The 19,404-nt window shown below is 40.2% G+C and overlaps 1 protein-coding gene across 2 annotated transcripts in view; it reads right to left on the bottom strand.

Annotated features, from left to right (window-relative positions):
- Window positions 1-7,174: 7,174 nt before the first annotated feature.
- sptbn5 (spectrin, beta, non-erythrocytic 5) overlaps window positions 7,175-19,404 on the bottom strand; it is a 61,784-nt gene continuing 49,554 nt past the window's right edge. For both annotated transcript variants that reach the window (XM_055863618.1, XM_055863617.1), the window contains 20 exons: window positions 19,239-19,385; window positions 18,870-19,007; window positions 17,110-17,366; window positions 16,641-16,827; window positions 15,240-15,452; window positions 14,854-15,050; window positions 14,403-14,607; window positions 13,911-14,087; window positions 13,513-13,668; window positions 13,089-13,306; window positions 12,186-12,375; window positions 11,794-11,970; window positions 11,414-11,521; window positions 10,371-11,228; window positions 10,169-10,237; window positions 9,920-10,003; window positions 9,717-9,808; window positions 9,410-9,529; window positions 8,959-9,200; window positions 7,175-8,706 (listed from right to left, as the gene is read on the bottom strand). In XM_055863618.1, the coding sequence (XP_055719593.1) occupies window positions 8,558-8,706; window positions 8,959-9,200; window positions 9,410-9,529; window positions 9,717-9,808; window positions 9,920-10,003; window positions 10,169-10,237; window positions 10,371-11,228; window positions 11,414-11,521; window positions 11,794-11,970; window positions 12,186-12,375; window positions 13,089-13,306; window positions 13,513-13,668; window positions 13,911-14,087; window positions 14,403-14,607; window positions 14,854-15,050; window positions 15,240-15,452; window positions 16,641-16,827; window positions 17,110-17,366; window positions 18,870-19,007; window positions 19,239-19,385 (3,984 nt within the window). In that variant the 3' untranslated portion in view covers window positions 7,175-8,557. The remainder of the gene's footprint in view (window positions 8,707-8,958; window positions 9,201-9,409; window positions 9,530-9,716; window positions 9,809-9,919; window positions 10,004-10,168; window positions 10,238-10,370; window positions 11,229-11,413; window positions 11,522-11,793; window positions 11,971-12,185; window positions 12,376-13,088; window positions 13,307-13,512; window positions 13,669-13,910; window positions 14,088-14,402; window positions 14,608-14,853; window positions 15,051-15,239; window positions 15,453-16,640; window positions 16,828-17,109; window positions 17,367-18,869; window positions 19,008-19,238; window positions 19,386-19,404) is intronic.

Genomic DNA, 19,404 nt, shown 5'->3' with positions numbered 1-19,404 from the left:
CCTTCCAGCCAATCACAGAGCAGTTCTTAGCTGTTGCTGAAGTGCGCAAGGATACACATCCACCAATGCAACGCAGAATGGGCTCATCCCCATCAACAAAGGTTTTCTTTCTCGGACAAAAATCATACCAAGAAAATATACCACATATGGCTAACCTTAATCCATTTCACTGCTCTTGATATTTCCAGATTGCTGATTCAACATATCTCTGCGTCTTCAAAAGTTTGTGTACATTCCATGGAATGTATGGAAACATGGAAATAAACACAAGAGGGACACATAAATGTAGCGACCGAGGAGAGGTACTACTTTATGTCTCAAGCATAAGCAGCCTACTTTTAAAATGTGGATATTAGATTAGAAGTTAAAGAATGGATATTCATTTGGGTTTTTTATATGGAGATCTCCACAGTAGCACGGTGGTCCTTATTAAATGTTCAGGTAGCATTTAAAGATGATACTTCATTCATAATTAATGATGTTTGTTTACGGTCCATCTTTTTAGAGCTCAAGTAAATCCAACCCTCGGCCCACCGCTACTTGGAGCCCAATCTCCATCGTGCGCTCGTGCGTAATGGTTTGGAGTTACAGTTTTAAGAAGTAATCCATATATTTTATCCAATAGGCTATGCGGCGTTGCAAACATCACAAACATATCATTATTAGTAGAATTGTTAGGCTTACTATAACTCGCCTAGCAGTTGTAGTAGGCTTTCCTGCTAATAGTTGTATGCCTAGTATAGTAGCCTATAGGCCTAGTATTCATATTGGTGGTAGGCTACTACATCATACCTAGGCCTATAATAAGAATAATTATCACCATAATAGTAAATCACGATTACGGGTAACACGGTAATAAGGGATATTACAATTTAGAGAGCAAGGGTGAGCCGTTATTTACGGGATTATAAACACAAAAAGTGTTAAAACTTTTTTTTACTAAGGGTTCTCAGTCATAGTGGGAATTTATCGATAGGGGAGAAATGTACTAGTATATTTAGCCTACAAATATGTGGCCCCAGTGGTCATAACGCTGCAAGAAACAAGCTTTGCACCTTCGAGTCAATTGTCATAGTCCATCCTCCATTGACTTCATCTGAAATATTACATTCAAACACAAATGTATTACTTTAGTCCAGGTGCGTAACAGCCTTGCGAGAACGAGTAGCCTAAATGTTGGACATCATAGGTTTTCACATAGCTCAGCTCAGACCAGCTCCAGGTCAGGCCAGTTTATTATAGTATAGCTGTCTATTTGTGTTGTTTAGGTAAACTCATATGGATATTGGTCAGGATGGGCGACACACACACACACACACACACACACACACACACACACACACACACACACACACACACACACACACACACACACACACACACACACACACACACACACACACACACACACACACACACACACACACAAATTCACCAAGCAGAGAGCGCACAAGCGCACAGGAGAGAAATAACTGATGGGAAGGAGAGATACAAACAGAGAGCCTCGTGAATTCCCACAAGGTGACTTTTTTTGGCTCGACCTACTGTTGATGCACACTCATGTAAATATTAGTGGCATTCGTTAAAAATGTCAGGCCAACATCATGTGTTTTAAGAAATGTTAAAATAGTGATTACATATACGCATAGATATCCAAAAATAACACATAGTTGTATAACAGTCATAGTTCGTTTTCCTTAAACAATGAAACAAAAAACAGCATGTTATTTTGTCTATTTTGGTAATTTCATTATGTTGTTATGATATCCAATGTGTCGTCTTGTGGTTAGTCACGGATGATTCAAGACAGGGCTATGACGAATGGCTACCATGGATACTTTTGGCTGCTATTATTACCACAATAATAATAACCACAACAATAGCCTACGTAATAATAAAAATAACAATAGTGATGCTGTTATTGTAACGCACTTCATTTTTATCAAATTTCTGGAGAGACATGTAATAGTTTGTCAATGGAGAAACACTGGCCAAAAACATGGGACAAAGCATGATGAGTTTATTTGAGTAGGCCTGTTTTTCCAAATATGATCGGTAAGTTAAATTTCAACAACACCCTTGGTAAAATATATATAATTGTCAAGTGCAAACTATTTATTTAGTCCTGTAATTTCATTTCCGGTTTGCAAAAGAAAGGTAAACTGTGTAGGCCTGCAAGCACTAGCAACGCTCATATCTCATCTATGCGCAATCTGATGGTTTGTCTTGCATTGTCATGGTGGTCATGAGTCCAACTGTCCCAGAGACTAGCTGTTGTACAAAGAATGTGATACTCCTGAACATCACTTAAAAGGAATGGACTGGTTGTCAACGCTTTCTTTCAGCGAGTTAACAAACAAGGTCATGAGCGCCTGGTATTCTCTCTGTAATTTATATCCTCTATTTTGTTCTTGCAAAATTAGTTCGCACTCCACCAATAAATGATTTAATAAATGTAACGAATAAATGCCCTTTCTATGAGTAGAAAACTACCAGTAGTAGCCTATACTTTAAATATATTTGAAATATAGGATGAAAGACAATTATAGTCATGTGCTGTGCCCATGGTGTGCAAGCATGTGCATTCTGATTTCATCACAAATCAAAATTCTACACTTTACAAATTAGGTGCCGAATCGTTTGTTGAGTGTATGTTTGAAGGCCATTTGTTTTAATAAACACAGTTGGAGATTCAGCTACTGATGATGATGATGACTTTTGGGAGTGCAACTGAAAGTGAATAATAAAAGCCTGAATCATAAGGTGTATAAATATAGTACATTCTAACCTAGCATACTACAATAAACCATGCACAGGCTTGATGCACAGCACATCTCTATTGAGGATTAATAGCCAAGAGTAGGAAAGTAGCATTTCTTGCAACTAATGAATGATAAAATACTTTTATTACGCTAAATCCGGATAAGTTCTGGCTACACAAACATTTTGAGGAAACCGATTACCTAAAACAAATTAAGTTAAGAAACTTAAATAGCTGAAGTGAGCAGTACTAGCTTCATATGAGTAATACAAATGCATTTTATTTGTAAGCGACTCTTACATTTCCCGCCCCCACTAAGCCACGCCTCCAATAATTTCCCGGTGTGCCTTGCCTTTTCGATTGAATTGTAGTTACCACCCATGACTGTATTTGCATGTAACAGAGACATAGTTGAATTCATTTTCATTCCTGTGACCTTCACCAAGTGAGATCCTAGGCAAATATTAGCATTATAGTTGAACCATTACATATATCATGAGGCCTTATACAGTGGCCTGAAAGTCATAGTTTACAAGCCACATCAGGCCTACAAGTAGGGTTGCAAAATTCCACAAACTTTCCTAAAAATATATATATTCATCTTCCAACCAGGATTTCTGGAAAACCTGGGAAATTTACCAGAAACTGTAAATCACATTATGCTGGCTTGCAAAGTGATGTGTAATTCCTATTGGAATCTAGCCAGTGTTAGGTAGTTCAACTGTTGGATTGCCTAAGCCATTTAAACTGGAACACCCATTTCAGTAACAGGCGCAAAAATGAAATGACTGGATTAGTTTAGAAATGTTTTATCTTTGTGTAGTATAACATTTAATCAATCAATCACTAAATGTACATGCAAAAATACAGATATTAAAAACAATTCCAGGAAAATCTACCTGCAGTAGAGCATGCTGTTATATCTTTTTTTTTTTTTTATGTTGGTGTGACTTCTCATTTAGTTTTGAGTTTGTGGTACTAACGTTTTAAGTAATAATTACTTTTCATTGACTTTGAGTACAACTTAATATAAGTATTTGAGTTAAAAAATGCCTTGGGGTTTACAGTAATATAGGCCTATCTTAAACAAAACGTTATTCTTATACCTTAGAAACCGTATTTCCATAAGGGAACCTAAATTAAATAAATGGTAGAATGATAATAGTGGTTTAGAACAGGGATGGGAAACTGGCAGCGAACCTTTTTGTAGGCCAGAGGATCAATTTACAAAAAAGAAAATAAAGAAATATATATATATCACACACATATCATTTCGAAATTGCACCTTATGTATTCTATTATTTCAACTCTCAACAAAAGTTGAGACACCAACAGAGTTCCTAATATATATAATATACAGTATGTTCTGTATTAGGAACTCAGTTGGGGTCTCAACTTACTGTTGAGAGTTAGAATAGTAGAACACACGAGGTACTATTTGGTTGTTCATCAGAAGTTTTTCTCTTGTTATGTCAGTCAGTAGCTAGGTTTCCATCCAATTGGCGGCAGATTTTCATGCAAATATTCAAAAATCTGCATAAATAAAATATTTATACATCAGAGATGTTTCCATCAAATGTACTTGTTGCGGGTCAATGTCTATGCGTGAAGACATAGTGCACATAAAAATAACTTTTACTGTTCAATTCCCATGTAGCAAAAAAAAAATAAATGCCATCGTATTTTCAACTCTACTGATGGTTTTGTCAGTAAAAATGTTGCTTTATATTGCGAGTGTGCCCATTCTGGTATTGGCACATGTTCTCTAGCCACTTATTTAATCTGTAGCCTAATAAACGGTATGCTTTCCCAAATGGTAGTGGGAGGACCACACAACATGTCATCGTGTGACTTCAAGTTTTACTTCAATATGATTGTTATTGTATCAATATTTGCCCATAAAACAGTTGACACCGCCCTTTCTTGCATAATTCCTTTTACACAAAAAGATCCCACCTTGTCTAGTATATTTCGTTTTGTCGATATTTGGAAAGTTTACCAAGAAGGTATAGCCTACATGATGAGATTATTATGGACAAAATAGCGAGATTATTTTTATTTGTCAAAAGGCAGCCAAGCATTTCTCATATAATACATTTTACAGACATAGAGAGATCCTACCTTGTCTAGTGTATTTAGTATCTTTTTTTAAATTTGAAAAGTTTACCGGCACAAATGTTCAATTTCCATCAGGTCTGTCCTGACTTTTTTATCCTAAATGTAGCCTACTTTACAGGCATAAAAAGGTTGCATGTAAACCTGGTTACTGACAGTCACTCAATTAGCCCATGTCCGCTAAGATTTTTTAGATTGGTAAATTAGTCTAGTGGCCAGCTATCTAAACTTGTAATCATCAACAAAATGTGGCTTAGGGCCTCCAAAAGTCTAGGGCCGGCCCTGACTGAGTGTGTGGTTTTCTGTGGCCCCCAATGTTGCCCATCCTTGATTTAGAACACAACTACGGCCATAAAAGTAGAATTCTATCAATAATTCCAATCATGTTATGTTTCACGTATAGAAAAAGATGCAAACCTAAAACAAAACGCTTACAATTTCATCTCAGACTGACAACCATAATTTATTGAAAGTACTAGTTGAATCTTTATAATAAATTGAGTGTAGGCATGGATTTGTTTAAATACAACGACAGGGCTGCTCAACACATAGGCTACTGCAAAATATTTATAAACACGCCGTTGATGGAAACACATTATTATTCACTTTAGGGCACAAATAAATAGTGTTGTGTGGATATAAGACGATAGGCAAGCAGAAATACCGCAAAACTCCGTTATAAAACTGATAGAGACCGGCGCACATCTGTGAGAGCAGAGAGCCCCCTAGCGGTAGAGGAGCGAAGGGCTTTTGGTTTAAAAAGGCGTATCCCGGAGAGGGAATCTTATTGTTTATTGGAGAAAGGAATTTTGATTCAATGAAAATTCAATGTTTGATCATGACTTTAAATAAAATTCACCTCAAACTATTGTCTGCATGTGTTTTAATGGAAAATCAAAACAAGTTCACCCTGCAGTTTACAAGCAACTTAGAACCATTTGCTAATTGAGGTATGAAGATAAAGTATCTGTACAACTGTTGTCACAGCAAACCGTCTATATTTATTTATAAACTTGATAAATAATAATGAATCCTTATTCGTTATTATTTGATCATACATTTGATTATCAAATTGGTCTGGTTGTGGATTCATTTTATGGACATAACCTACCGGCAACCTTTCCAATGCTGTTTGTCGTTTAGAGGTGCTGCTGTGTTACGGTATTGTGAATCTGTATGACTATATAACAGACAAGTCTACAGTATTTTGACTGTTATGTTCTGTAGTAATGTGTGGATATTTGAACCATACTTCAAAAGGTGAATAGAGACTATTTGCCTTTCGTTTTCCATAAATGTACAGTCGGCTATTTTATGAACTTATTGGTTAATCAAGGAGTGGGCGCCTAATTTAACCAGGCTTACATTGGGTATGTGTGTGTGGCATATATTTTTATCCTGCAATACATCTTAAAGAAGAGAAGTAACGGTAAATATAAAGCCAATTTTAATACACATCAGCGGTTTTTAATTTATTATCGTGTATAGGTAGGTCCATTGAATTAATTAGAAACAAAACACAAAATTGAGGATAAGAGATGTGTCCCTTTTACAATCTTGTAATTTTGGGAAATAGCCTATTATTTGGAGTTTTAATATTAGTTTCTCAAGAATAATGTATTTCCGATTTATTTGACTCATTTTACTGGCGGAGAACAACATTGTTAAATCTTTGAGCTGTGTGGTGAGTCATTAAATCAGCTGCAGCGGCTTTGGGAGACGCGTGATCCGAATAACAACTAGGGACTGGCTTCTGATCAAATAACCTAGCGAATGAAAACAATTCTATAGGCCTGGGGTTACCAACATAGTTTACAATGAAATATTTTTGCAAGTAAGCCGAATGATGCGATTTTGTAGAACAGGAAATACAAGCACATATATTCTGTGTTAATATTCAATAGAATTTGTAAGGCTACATCTGGTGCTTTGACAAAAAAAGCAATTTTCCACCCTGTAACCTGGTAGAGCATGACATTTGCTTATGAATGATTTCTAAAGAATCCATGTAAAGGCCTTCTTAAGCCTTAAATTGTTGAAAATGTAAAATGTGTTATTATTACTATACAATTGGGCTGTTTTTTTTAATTTAAATTTTCGTTCAAAACACGATGTCCTTTAATTAGGCCTACTGGAAAACCTCAAACTAATGTAAACGTAATAAATAAACCTGCTATAAATACTAACCACCGCACAGAAATGATCCAGAAATAAATTACCCAAATAAATTATCTTGCCCATAATCTCTATACATTACAATCATTGTGTTTGAGGCAATAAAATAGCCCACATATGAAATCCCTTTATGATTTTTATTCTACCCACACGTCGTCTAGCCTAATGACACCAAATGAGTAATCAAACCCATGACCTGAAATATCATGGCACATTACCCAAATTGTTTAACAAGTTAAATGCAACAATCACAAATAGACAAAGCTCAAGATGTTAAATCAATGGCAACATCTCGAATTAACTTTTGAACTGCAAGGAATAGACTTGAGGAATAGACTGTCTTGTTGCTTTATTGTCTGTGACGCCATCAAGCGGTAGCAAATGTTGCTGATTCAAGAAGGCATATAGTCCGGAAGGCCTAGGATCGAAAATGCTGAAAGATCATTCATTTGTGGCATGTACTTTGCTGACACTTATTGTAGGGTTGTATGTTGTAGTCCAATTCTTTACGCATTTCTCAATCCGTGAAATTGAACATTTCCTTCAAAGACATGTATTTTTTACAGAATCCGCAAAACATACATAACCGTTTATTCAGATGACCAAAAGAGAAAGTATTTTGGCTACTAGCCTACACAAAAAAGCATGATACATGTGGAATATTGGATGACAAAAATTGGCTCCTAATTTTATCTGAATGCAGGCTTTTATTATACTAACACATTCTCAATCTGAAATATGTAATTTTGTTCATTCTTAGTTGCAGTCTAAACCGAAAATAATTAGAATACGAATGACTTTTGCAAAATGTATAACGTAAAAGTGGTAAAAGTACACCCAACCTAATCACAATGTCATTAAATTATGGCATGAAAATGAAATGCAAAAATTATACTAACTTTGAAAAATGTCCTCATTTCGTTTGACAAAAATATTTAAAAGATAAGAATACACTTCATATCATGTATTTCAATGTGCTGATAAAAATATTCTCACATTTGCAAAACAAGATTGGCAGCCTATAATAATTAAATATCGGTGACATATTTACTTAAAATACACATGCATAATTCTAATATCGGCAAATCTGTCATTGACATCATGCATAATTAGCGTGAAACTTCGTTTGAGCATGGTAAGGATGATCTATTTATATGTTCCTACACAAGAGATATTAGTTCAATTACCAAATGTGGTGATTCAAAAATGACTGTGGTTTGAAATGTGTAAAATGAAATAGGCCAACTGAATGTCATTTTTTCTATTGAATAAATAAATTCCCTTTTTATATAGGCACTGGCATTAAATCTCATGAGCATGCAGCCATCTTGAGTACATCAACACAAGGAGAAAGTTAACATATACATTGTTGCAAACATATCATAAACCAATGCTAATGGTTAACAACAGAAAGATTGTGGCATTTGATTTGACCATTGTAAAGGTTATATTAAGATATAAATTGTTAAGATGACTCTATTCTAATAACACAGGAAATATCCCAAATCACTTTCCGAAGAGCTTCTTGAAGACACTCTTGTTCTTGGGTTTGTCTTTGGTCTCAGGGTCATTGAGGCTTTGTGGAGGTAGAGGAGGTTGGGCAGTGGGAGGATGGCTCCTCTGTAAGGAACTCAGTCTCTGAGTTATTACAGTCCCTGGAACAAGACCGCACATTATGTTATGAGGCATCAAAGTAGTTCAGAGTATTTTATAAGGATTTAGTAATAATATTACAATGTTAACATGCCAAAAAATGTAGTGAAGAATTTAATATCTTTCTGTACAAAAATGGTTGTTTGTAACCATTGTTTTGGTTATGCAGTCTCACCTGGAATTTATTTCAGTTTCAAAATGGTTGTTTTTGTAATATTTCAAGTTGTGGGAAACTAATGCATGTGTAGTCTCACCTTCATCTTTGGTCCCCCCTCCTGTAGGGTAGCGGTGCTTGTTGTAATAGGTATGGGGGGGCTTTGGTGGTGGCCCTATATCGCTCTCAAAACTTTCATTGGAAACCACACTTTCTCTGGAGCCAACTCTGGAACCAACACTTTCACTGGAGCCAACTCTGAGAAACCCTTTGTTCTCAGAAGCATCATTGGTGTTGACCTGTTTGGAGTACTGGTGATCTACTGTGTCCTTTGAGGAGTTCCTGAAAGAAATGGGAATTGGCAAATTTTTCAAATATCAAGACACTATATTCACTCAATTTTATAATGAGAACATCACTCAAAAACACCAGGATTCAAATCAATTGTTTATTTGGCAAACTATTCGGTAAAGGCACTGGTAAAATATGTGTTATTCATTTATAATAACAACATTTTAAGAAATGGCCCTTCTGTTTGACAGTTGCCTTACCCAGAATCCTCAGAGTCAGAGGAGCTTCCAGACTTGGTGCAGTTCTGAAGTTCCTCAACCCATTTGAGCTGCTGCTCTCGGCTAAAGGCAGCGAACAGGTACTGACTTCCATCATGCAGACTAACGGACATACACAGAAAGCAGAACATACGGTCACATACATTTACATTTTGTCAGAGGAGCAGTCTTTGTATACTTTATTACAAGTCCTCAAACTTCTAACATGGCATGTTTTATATAGTACTTAGAAATAGCTTGATTTTCCACTTTAAGCATGGATTCTCTTTCAGTAATGTGAAAGGCTCACGTTAGTTTGAAGGTATGGTCTTTTCTCCTATAGTATGGGTTTTCCTTACACACTGCTCCAACCATATTGATGGGGGGCCATAGGGAAGACCTCTGTAAAAAAGCAGTGACATACTGTACGTTCAAAAGTCATTGTTCTCTCTAAAAGCACCTGTGAATTTAACTTTAAAATCTTTTTCTGTAGACTTGATGAATAAGCAGTACCTCTGTAGCTGCGTCTCTGTCTTTGAAAAGATTGAGTGTCTCCCGCTCCAGTAATGCATAGACAGCATCCCAGTTCTCCAAACCCTGCAAACCAATACAGTTTCACAGTTTTACTGCTTTATCTAACTGTAAATTATGAATGATTTGTTCATTAAAAAAAAAAAACACCGGAGATGACCTAGCATCAACAATTGTTTTAGGTCAGAATGTTTCGGTCTCCCAAATTGAGAAAGTGAAACAGGGTCTTACTTTGTTTCCGCTTTGTTTCACCTTGATCTCCAACATCCCATCCATTCTGGCAGGCACTTGACCACTGACCTACACAGATGTAAACAACACAGTTCTCAAGATGGAAAACAGTAGACATAGTGTAAAACGTAAACAAACATGTGCTATCCACTCAGACTCAGAGTGTAGTTTGTTAATTAGTTAGTTAGTGATCTGATCTCACATCAGATGTCGAGTCTGACAGCGTAGCCATCTCCTCTGGTAGGTCCTCTAGTTTCCTGTGGTGTAGCAGTAGAGGGGAAGGGGGCAGGTCTCTGGAGGGGGGGGGGACATCTCCGGAAAGGGGAGGGAGTTTAGGGGGTGTGGTGGGTTCGTTATCTGGCTGCTCAGGATTTTCAGAGAGAACAGGTGCAGATACAGGTGAGGGTAGGGGAGATGCATGTGAGGCTGGCTCAGGTGAGGTTGGGGCCGACACAGGTGTTTCTGGGGCCAGCTTCTCATGCCTGGCTAACGTCTCTTTGAGGGAGAGCCTTGGCTTGGGGGCGATAGATGGTCTATCTGTGGGAGGCTCAGGTGAGGTTGGGGCCGACACCGGTGTTTCTGGGGCCAGCTTCTCATGCCTGGCTAACGTCTCTTTGATGGAGAGCCTTGGCTTGGGGGCGATAGATGGTCTACCTGTGGGAGGCAACTCTTCTTCCTTCACTGACAATCTATGGGGTCTGTAGCAGGAGTGGCTACTGCTCTCTGTAGTGGGAGAGGATGGAGGGGATGGAGGAGGGTTGACTGGAGGGGCGAAGCGTGGGGATCTAGAGGGGGCCACAGAGGCAGGGTTCTGGGTGGTCAGGGCCCTAGGGGCGGGGCTGGGAGGGAGGCTACCGGAGATGGAGGGAGATGAATCTGGATCAGGTGTTTTGCCGGTGCTGGTTCTGCGGACCCGGTCTGTGGGATTTAGGAGTTTAGGGCCAGTGGGTCGGGGGGTCTTCGGGTCAGACGGTTTCCTCTTCAGGGAGGTCACCCTGGAAAGCTTCTTCCTGGAATTTTCTCCATCATCACCATGGAGGCTTTGTAATCTCTGCTCTCTCTAAAAAATATATAATACAACTATGTGTGAGAGTAATCTACTGTATCCATGCCAAAGCCATCTTTTGGGTTGTCATTGTTCAAAACCCAAAGGAGTTGTATGGTTTAATGGAGTTAGCCAAAATTCAACAGCCATAACATCAGTTGTCAGGAAAGGTGAATAGCGTCCTCTCATCTTTCACTCACCTGTGTTTTCTTCTTCTGTAAGGTGCTAAACCTGTCACTCTGGGCTTGAATCATAGCCTCCAAGTCCTCCTGTTTCTTCATCAACTCCAGAACGTCTGACACAGAGTCCTGGGAAAGGAGACGTCACTGAGCATCTTAACCAGGCTTAACCAACTTTCACTTAGTGGGTCGAAAAGGAAAATACATAGCACTAAAACCAAGGACCAGTCAAAAAATCATCAAAAATCTTGAATTCAAGAAAATATTCACTATTTCATGCTATTGTCAGAAAGCATGATGACTTATATAAGTGACAAGGTTCAAACCCTGGTCTCCTGCACCACAATCCTATGTTAACACCTAGGCTTTTAATTGGGCTGTCCACCAGTTAAAAGACTCACCCCGTACTCCTCTACCCTCAGAGTAGCTTCGTAGGTACTGAGCCAGTGCTCTGCCTGCTCCAGCTCCCTCTGTAGATGTAGGATCTCCAGTTCCTCCTGGTACAACACCCTCCTCTCCTCCCAGACCTCCTGCACCCGCATCTCCAGCTCCTGCAGCTCCAGAAGACGATCCTCCAACTGCAATTTGGCAGCAATAGATAGCTTTATTAAATGTTCCTATAACAACATTTAACATTGTGACAAGACATATTAATAGAAACAAGGACAATAATGCTTAAAATAATGCAAATTCAATAGCAAAAGAGAAACGTAACATTTCCGTATCTTGCCATTACATTGATGTTTAGGTTTCTTTGACATTATGTCTAAATTGTTAAGTACTGTGCTATTACCTCTTGGCACATGAAGTTGCCTTCCTCCACGAGGTATCTGCCCTCATCTTTCACAGCCTGTGATTTGTTGAGCTGCTTGTCAATCTGAACATGGTACTCTTCGTGTCTTTTGATTAGCTGCTCCAGGTCAGCACCCTCCCCTCCTGACCCCTCCCCTCTCACCAGGGACAGGGTCTCTTTCAGCCATGCCCTGGGCAACACAGGGAAAAATAAAATAACCTCATAATTGAAAAAATAATAGCACTTCAATTTACTTAAAAATGTTCAAATTAGATCCAGGTCACACCTCAATAATTATACGTTCATAAAGCATACATTACACATCTATAAGCACATCTTAAATGTGATATTATAGAATTGGCTCTCATCTTGGGTCTTATCTTTTTATTTATTTATTTTACCAGGTAAGTTGACTGAGAACACGTTCTCATTTGCAGCAACGACCTGGGGAATAGTTACAGGGGAGAGGAGGGGGATGAATGAGCCAATTGTAAACTGGGGATTATTAGGTGACCATGATGTTTTGAGGGCCAGATTGGGAATTTTAGCCAGGACACCAGGGTTAACACCCCTACTCTTACGATAAGTGCCATGGGATCTTTAATGACCTCAGAGAGTCAGGACACCCGTTTAACGTCCCATCCGAAAGACGGCACCCTACACAGGGCAGTGTCCCCAATCACTGCCCTAGGGCATTGGGATATTTTTTAGACCAGAGGAAAGAGTGCCTCCTACTGGCCCTCCAACACCACTTCCAGCAGCATCTGGTCTCCCATCCAGGGACTGACCAGGACCAACCCTGCTTAGCTTCAGAAGCAAGCCAGTAGTGGTATGCAGGGTGGTATGCTGCTGGCTAATATCTTATCAAACCTAATTACATGAAATCAAAAGAAGTAGACCTACATGAGTTCTGTCCACTCTGTGAGGTATCTCTGCATAGCCTCAGCCTGCCCCAGTCTCTTCCTGCGTTGAATGGCCTTGGCATGCAGACTAGCCCAGCTAGCCTCCACTTCCTGTAGTCTCTCACCCAGACTGGCCTGCACCTGGGGGTACTTCCTGGTTAGGCCCCGCCCCTCCTCTTTAGTCCGAGACACCTCTCCCTCGATGACCGCCAAGTCTCTCTGGAAGCAAACAGTTATTTGATGGGTGAGTTAGTGTAACCGGCTGTTAGCCCACCGAGTTAAAGGCATTCATTTAGGGAGCTAAAGCAAGTCATCAGGTCTTGGAGGGCTAATGAAATGGTGAATCTTTGGAGTCTGCCTCAATGAAACTGCTCTGCTAACATCTCAGTCAAACATGTTAAATAAACTTTGGTTGTGTACTGTACCTCCAGTCCTTCATGTTGTCTGATGAGTGCCTGGATACTGAGTAGATCATGATCGTGGTCGTCGGAGTCCAACACCACCTCCTTCTCACTCATCCAACCCTTCAGCTCGTCCACGTCATGATCAAACTGGTGCACCTCTCGGGCAGACTTCAGGTTCTGTCACACAAAATGGCTGATAAATCACCATGGCTCAGGTCAATTACCCACAGTAATATGTAAATAATACTTAGAAGGAGAGTGTTTAACGCACATCAAACTTGGTACAGGAGCTGGGGGGGAAAAAATAGGGCCACTATAGAATTGTGAGTAGACGTTGCCTTTCTTCCCTACCGTTTAATGTCCCACTTAAGTAGTGACTTAAAATATTATTGATAGAAGAACTGGACTTAGACTTTTACCTCCGCTCTAATCTTCACATTCCGGTTGAGCTCGTCCCATAACTTGTGCAGCGCTGCCTCTCGTCTCGGGCCTTCAGCAGACTTCACCTCCTGTCGTAGTTGTTGAACAGTGCTGAGTTTACTCTGGCCCAGCGTGTTCACCTCAGCCACAAAGTCTTCAAACTTCTTCTGCAACATCTGGAAGAACGTAACTTTATTAAGAAAAGCGTGGCCTCTGCCTCTAAACTAAAATGCATTCGATATCGATCATTACTTGTCTGATTACATTACTTTACCAAGACTGTAATCTCACAACGATTGTTTTTCGCTACAGCAATATATAAACGATACATACACCCAACAGCTGATACAAACTGTCCAGTACTTGGCTTATCCATACTGGCCCTATTCCCATCCTCCAAGACATGGGTCAAAACTTTTAAAAACACTTGAGCTGCACCTAATTTGCTCTGTATAATGGAACCAATGGAATAGTCCACTCTGCATCTATACCTCCACATCCTCCAGGTCTTGTCCAAAGTCTTCTGACTCAGCCAGGGTCTTGCGGGAGCACAGCCAGTTCTGCAGCTCCCGGGCCTCTCTCTCAAACACATAAAGGTTCAGCTGGTCCTCCAGAGCTGCCCGTCGCAAGCCAGATACACGCAGCAGACTCTCATACTCATCCAGCACGTCTGGAAGACTCTTACTCACTAAATGGCTGACGTGAAATGAGAGAAATGGTATCATGTCAATGGGCTTACAACATTTGGAAGGAGAGACAAACATTAAGAAATAAACTAAATGGATTTAGAAATCACTAAATGTACATATTTCAAATATGTGAATGTAGTTAAATATGTGAATATTGAATATGAATATATCTGTGAAACCACATATGTTAATTCCTGACAATGATAACAGATAAAGTGAATAATGTACATACTGTTAGGTTTGTATACTGTACCTGTTGGGGTGGCCACAGTGCTCCAGTTTAGCGCCAGTCTCCTGAAGAGACTCTACTTTCAGCCGCTGGTTCTCCATGTCCAGGTCTACAGAGTCCAGCTTCCTCAGGAGGACCTCGGTGGCCTCCTCACTCTTCCCAAAATCTTTGGACTCTAACATTGGTCTCTGCTCATCCATCCACAGTTGTAGTTCTGAAACCTAAAGAGAAACGTAAGTTTATAAAAGGTTCTTCAGTGGGCATCATATCTGGGTGGCACATAAAAGTCCCTCACTGTAGAAAGTTGGGTAGAATAATGTATTGGGAGAGAGTTTTTGTGGATTGCGGAACCTGTGTTTGTGTCCAAAGAGAATGTATAGAGAGTATGGTCAGTGGTCACAGTTACCTACCTCAGAGAGGAAGGTCTGTATCTTCAGAGCCTCCTGTAGCAGTCGGCCCCTGTTTTCTGACTCTGTCTTCAGGCTCTCAAAAATCTTCTTGAGCTCAGCCAGCTTCTCGCTGATCTCATGCGAGGCAAAGTGTCTGCCCCTCACCAGGTTCTGCCCTGCGGTCTGGACAGCCTGCACCAGAGGGGTACGGCTCGCTATCTCTTGCACCAGAGCCTGTACACACACACACACACACACACACACACACACACACACACACACACACACACACACACACACACACACACACACACACACACACGTTGTTGTTAGTATCTTAAGCTTCTCTAGGATAGGGGGCAGAGTTTTCACTTTGGGAAAAATTGTGTGCCCAATTTCAACTTCGTTCTACTCATCCCCAGAATATAAGATATGCATATTATTAGTATATTTGGATAGAAAACACTCTGAAGTTTCTAAAACTGTTTGAATCATATCTGTAAGTATAACAGAACTTATGTAGCAGGCAAAACCCTGAGGACTAACCATTCTTTTATTTTATTTTTTTAAGTCACTGTCTGTTCAATGAGGTTTCATTGGGAGGCCAGATTTCTAATCACTCTGTTCTCAGTTCCTACTGCTTCCACTGGATGTCACCAGTCTTGGGAAATAGGTTGAGGTTATTCATTTGTGCAATGAAGAAGAAGGCCATCAGGAAGTAGAGTAACGTCTTGTGTACTGTTTGAGAGTTGCGCAAGACAAAAAAATGTAGCGTTTGTTTGTTGATCTCCTGTATTGAAAACCGATAGACCCGTCTTCAATTTGATCGATTATTAACGTTTACAAATACCTTAAGTTGTATTACAAAAGTACTTTGAAATGTTTTGGCAAAGTTTAGAGGTAATTTTTTTGATATTTTGTAGTGACGTTGCGCAAATTGGAAGCTGTTTTTTTCTGGATCAACCGCGCCAAATAAATGGACAATTTGGATATATATGGACGGAATTAATCGAACAAAAGGACCATTTGTGATGTTTATGGGACATATTGGAGTGCCAACAAAAGAATCTCGTCAAAGGTAATGCACGTTTTATATTTTATATATGCGTTTTGAGTAGCGCCGGCATGGTTGAAATATGCTACACTCTCTTTGTTGACATTGTGCTATCATCAGATAATAGCATCTTATGCTTTCGCCGAAAAGCCTTTTTGAAATCTGACATGTTGGCTGGATTCACAACGAGTGTAGCTTTAATTTGGTATCTTATATGTGTGATTTAATGAAAGTTTGATTTTATATAATTTTTTTGAATTTGGCGCTCTACATTTTCCCTGGCTATTGGCCAGGTGGGACGCAAGCGTCCAGCTATCCCAGAGAGGTTTTAACTGCAAACTGGAACATTGACCATCCCTGTCTCTGACCTGATGTTTTTTGACCATAGACTGAGTACTCTGTAGGGAGGTTCCCCAGTCTTTGGCGGAGGCAGAGGGCAGTTTGTCCTGGACCCAGACCAGCTCATCCTCCATGTCACGGTAGAACTGGAACAACAGCTGCCAGGATTCTAAGGTCTCCCGTCGGTTCTGCAATGGCTCAGCCAGACTGTTATATCTGCAATAACGAAGGTTGGTTAAAATCAGTCTCGAAGGACCATGAAAAAAAAAGACCCAAAACTTACTACTGTGTAAAACCCTTACATTTCCTTTCACAAGCGCAGTCTCACAGCCATGCAGTATTGGTGTGTGTGTGTGCTCTGTTACATAGTAATAAATGTGTGTTTTGTTAATCTGTCTCGTACTCTGACTAATATTTAAATGTAGTTGGGGAGAATCAAAGACATTATATGCTTTGCCAGTATTATTTATATATCTTTGACAAAAAACAACAACGTACCTATTGACAGTTTGGCCTACTCGTTGCTGGATCTCCTGGGCCAGGAAGTTGCCCTTGGAGCTGAAGTCCTTGGCTGTATCCACCAGGCCCTGGATCCTCTCCAGATAGCCTTCCACTACCTCCTCCAGGTCCTGTAGAGCCTTCAGCAGCCTGCTGACTGACGGGAGGTCAGTGCCACAGTCCTCGTTGGTTACTTCAACTTCTACGGACCCAAGCCACTCCTCGATGTCGTCCAGAGAACGTTGGAACTGTAAAGCCTGGTGGTAGAAAATAACAAATTCATAGAAGAATTATAGCTTAAAGACCAAGAGCAGTCAAAAAGTGTTTTATATCATATTGTACAACAGCTGATGAAACTAACACTGTAAAAGTATGAAGGCATTTGATCAGTGTTATTTCCTAATAGTTGCTGGTACAATCTACACAAGACCTTCTATTCAGCAGGTTTTGCATGGGTGGAGTTTTGGCTTGCCTCGTGACATCAACAGCCGATATAAGTTAATATAGTCCAATAACAAAAGAGAGTCTAACTCCAACCACTCCCAAACAGTCCTAGCTAAATTCTTGTTTGAGAATTATTTTTGTTAAAAAGCTATTTTTGTTTCTTTTCAACCATTTTAATGGAAAACTATAAAAGTCAGGTATTTAATTGTTGCCCAAAAAATATTTGATATTGAAATAAAAACAGCTGCATTCGGCCTTTGAAGCAGAATGCTTTATTACTTTACCTGGAGGGGATGTTGTCTCTGCAAATACACTACAAGACCAAAAGTATCTGGACACCTGCTCGTCAAACATCTCATTCCAAAATCATGGACATTAAAATGGAGTTGGTCCCCCCCTTTGCTGCTATAACAAACTCCACTTTTCTGGGAAGGCTTTCCACTAGATGTTGGAACATTGCTGCAGGGACTTGCTTCCATTCAGCCACAAGAGCATTAGTGAGGTCGGGCACTGATGTTGGGCGATTAGGCCTGGCTCGCAGTTGGTAGCGTTCTCCTGGCATCAGCCAAACCCAGATTCATTCGTCGGATTGTCAGATGGTGAAGCGTAATTCATCACTCCAGAGAATGTGTGTCCACTGCTCCAGAGTCCAATGGCGGCGAGCTTTACACCACTCCAGCCAACGCTTGGTATTGTGCATGGTGATCTTAGGCTTGTGCGGGGCTGATCGGCCATGGAAACCCATTTCAGGAAGCTCCCGACAAACAGTTATTGTGCTGACAATGCTTGCAGAGGCAGTATTGCAACCCGAGGACAGACTATTTTTACCCGTTTACATGCATTAGCACTCGCCAGTCTCGTTCAGCACTCGCCGGTCCCGTTCTGTGAGCTTGTGTAGCCTACCACAAGCTGAGCCGTTGTTGCTCCTAGACATTTCCACTTCACAATAACAGGACTTACACTTGACATAGGCAGCTCTAACAGCGCAAAACTTTCACGAACGGACTTGTTGGAAAGGTGATATCCTATGACGGGGCCACATTAAAAGTCACTGAGCTCTTCAGTAAGATCATTCTATTACCAATGTTTCCCTAAGGAGATTGCATGGGTGTGTGCTCGATTTTATACACCCGTCAGCAACGGCGGGTGTGGCTGAAATAGCCTAATCAACATACTTTTGTATGTGTAGGCGACCAATAAAATTTGATTTGATTTTTAGTTTATCATCTCATAAAAGTGACATTCTCTTTTTCACAGTATCATCTACTGTATCTATCATCAAAGATGAGTACAATACGTCTATGAGGTGCAAATACCTGGTAGGCCTGCTGCAGACGAGATTTCTTCTCTTTACAGTTGTTGAGGAGCAGGTCCCAGCCATGGTTAAGGTCCTTCAGCCACGGTTTGATCTTCCCAGGAGTGGAGTGACCCGCTGCTATCATTCTCTCACCCTCCTGTGGGTGAACATTGACTCAGTTAGCAGTGACTGGTCTAGGCAAGTGTTATTAACTGTACTATGGATAACATCTGCCGAGACACTGGTCTCAGAACAGAGGACCTTGCAGATTCTATGAAGGACAGGGAGCTATGTTATTCTATCTTAAGGTGTATTGAGCTGTCATAAGGCAAGTACTGAGATACTACTCTGTGATTAATGTGCACCGAAAGCACTTCTTCACACATACCTTAGTAAGAGTGTCAACTCGGTTACGGTTCGCTAAGATCTCAGCCTCAAAGCTCTGGTGTTTCAGTAGTTTGGCCTGGAGGTTGATGGGGTCTCTCCAGCTTTCATCCAGGGCCACTGCATTCCGCTCATTGAGCCACGAGCACACCTGCAGGTTTCAGTTATCA

The sequence above is a fragment of the Salvelinus fontinalis genome, chromosome 15 (assembly GCF_029448725.1).
Source record: "Salvelinus fontinalis isolate EN_2023a chromosome 15, ASM2944872v1, whole genome shotgun sequence".
NCBI classification, from domain to species: Eukaryota; Metazoa; Chordata; class Actinopteri; order Salmoniformes; family Salmonidae; genus Salvelinus; species Salvelinus fontinalis.
Note: the sequence above shows the minus strand (reverse complement) of the source record. Positions and strands in the feature narration are given on the sequence as shown.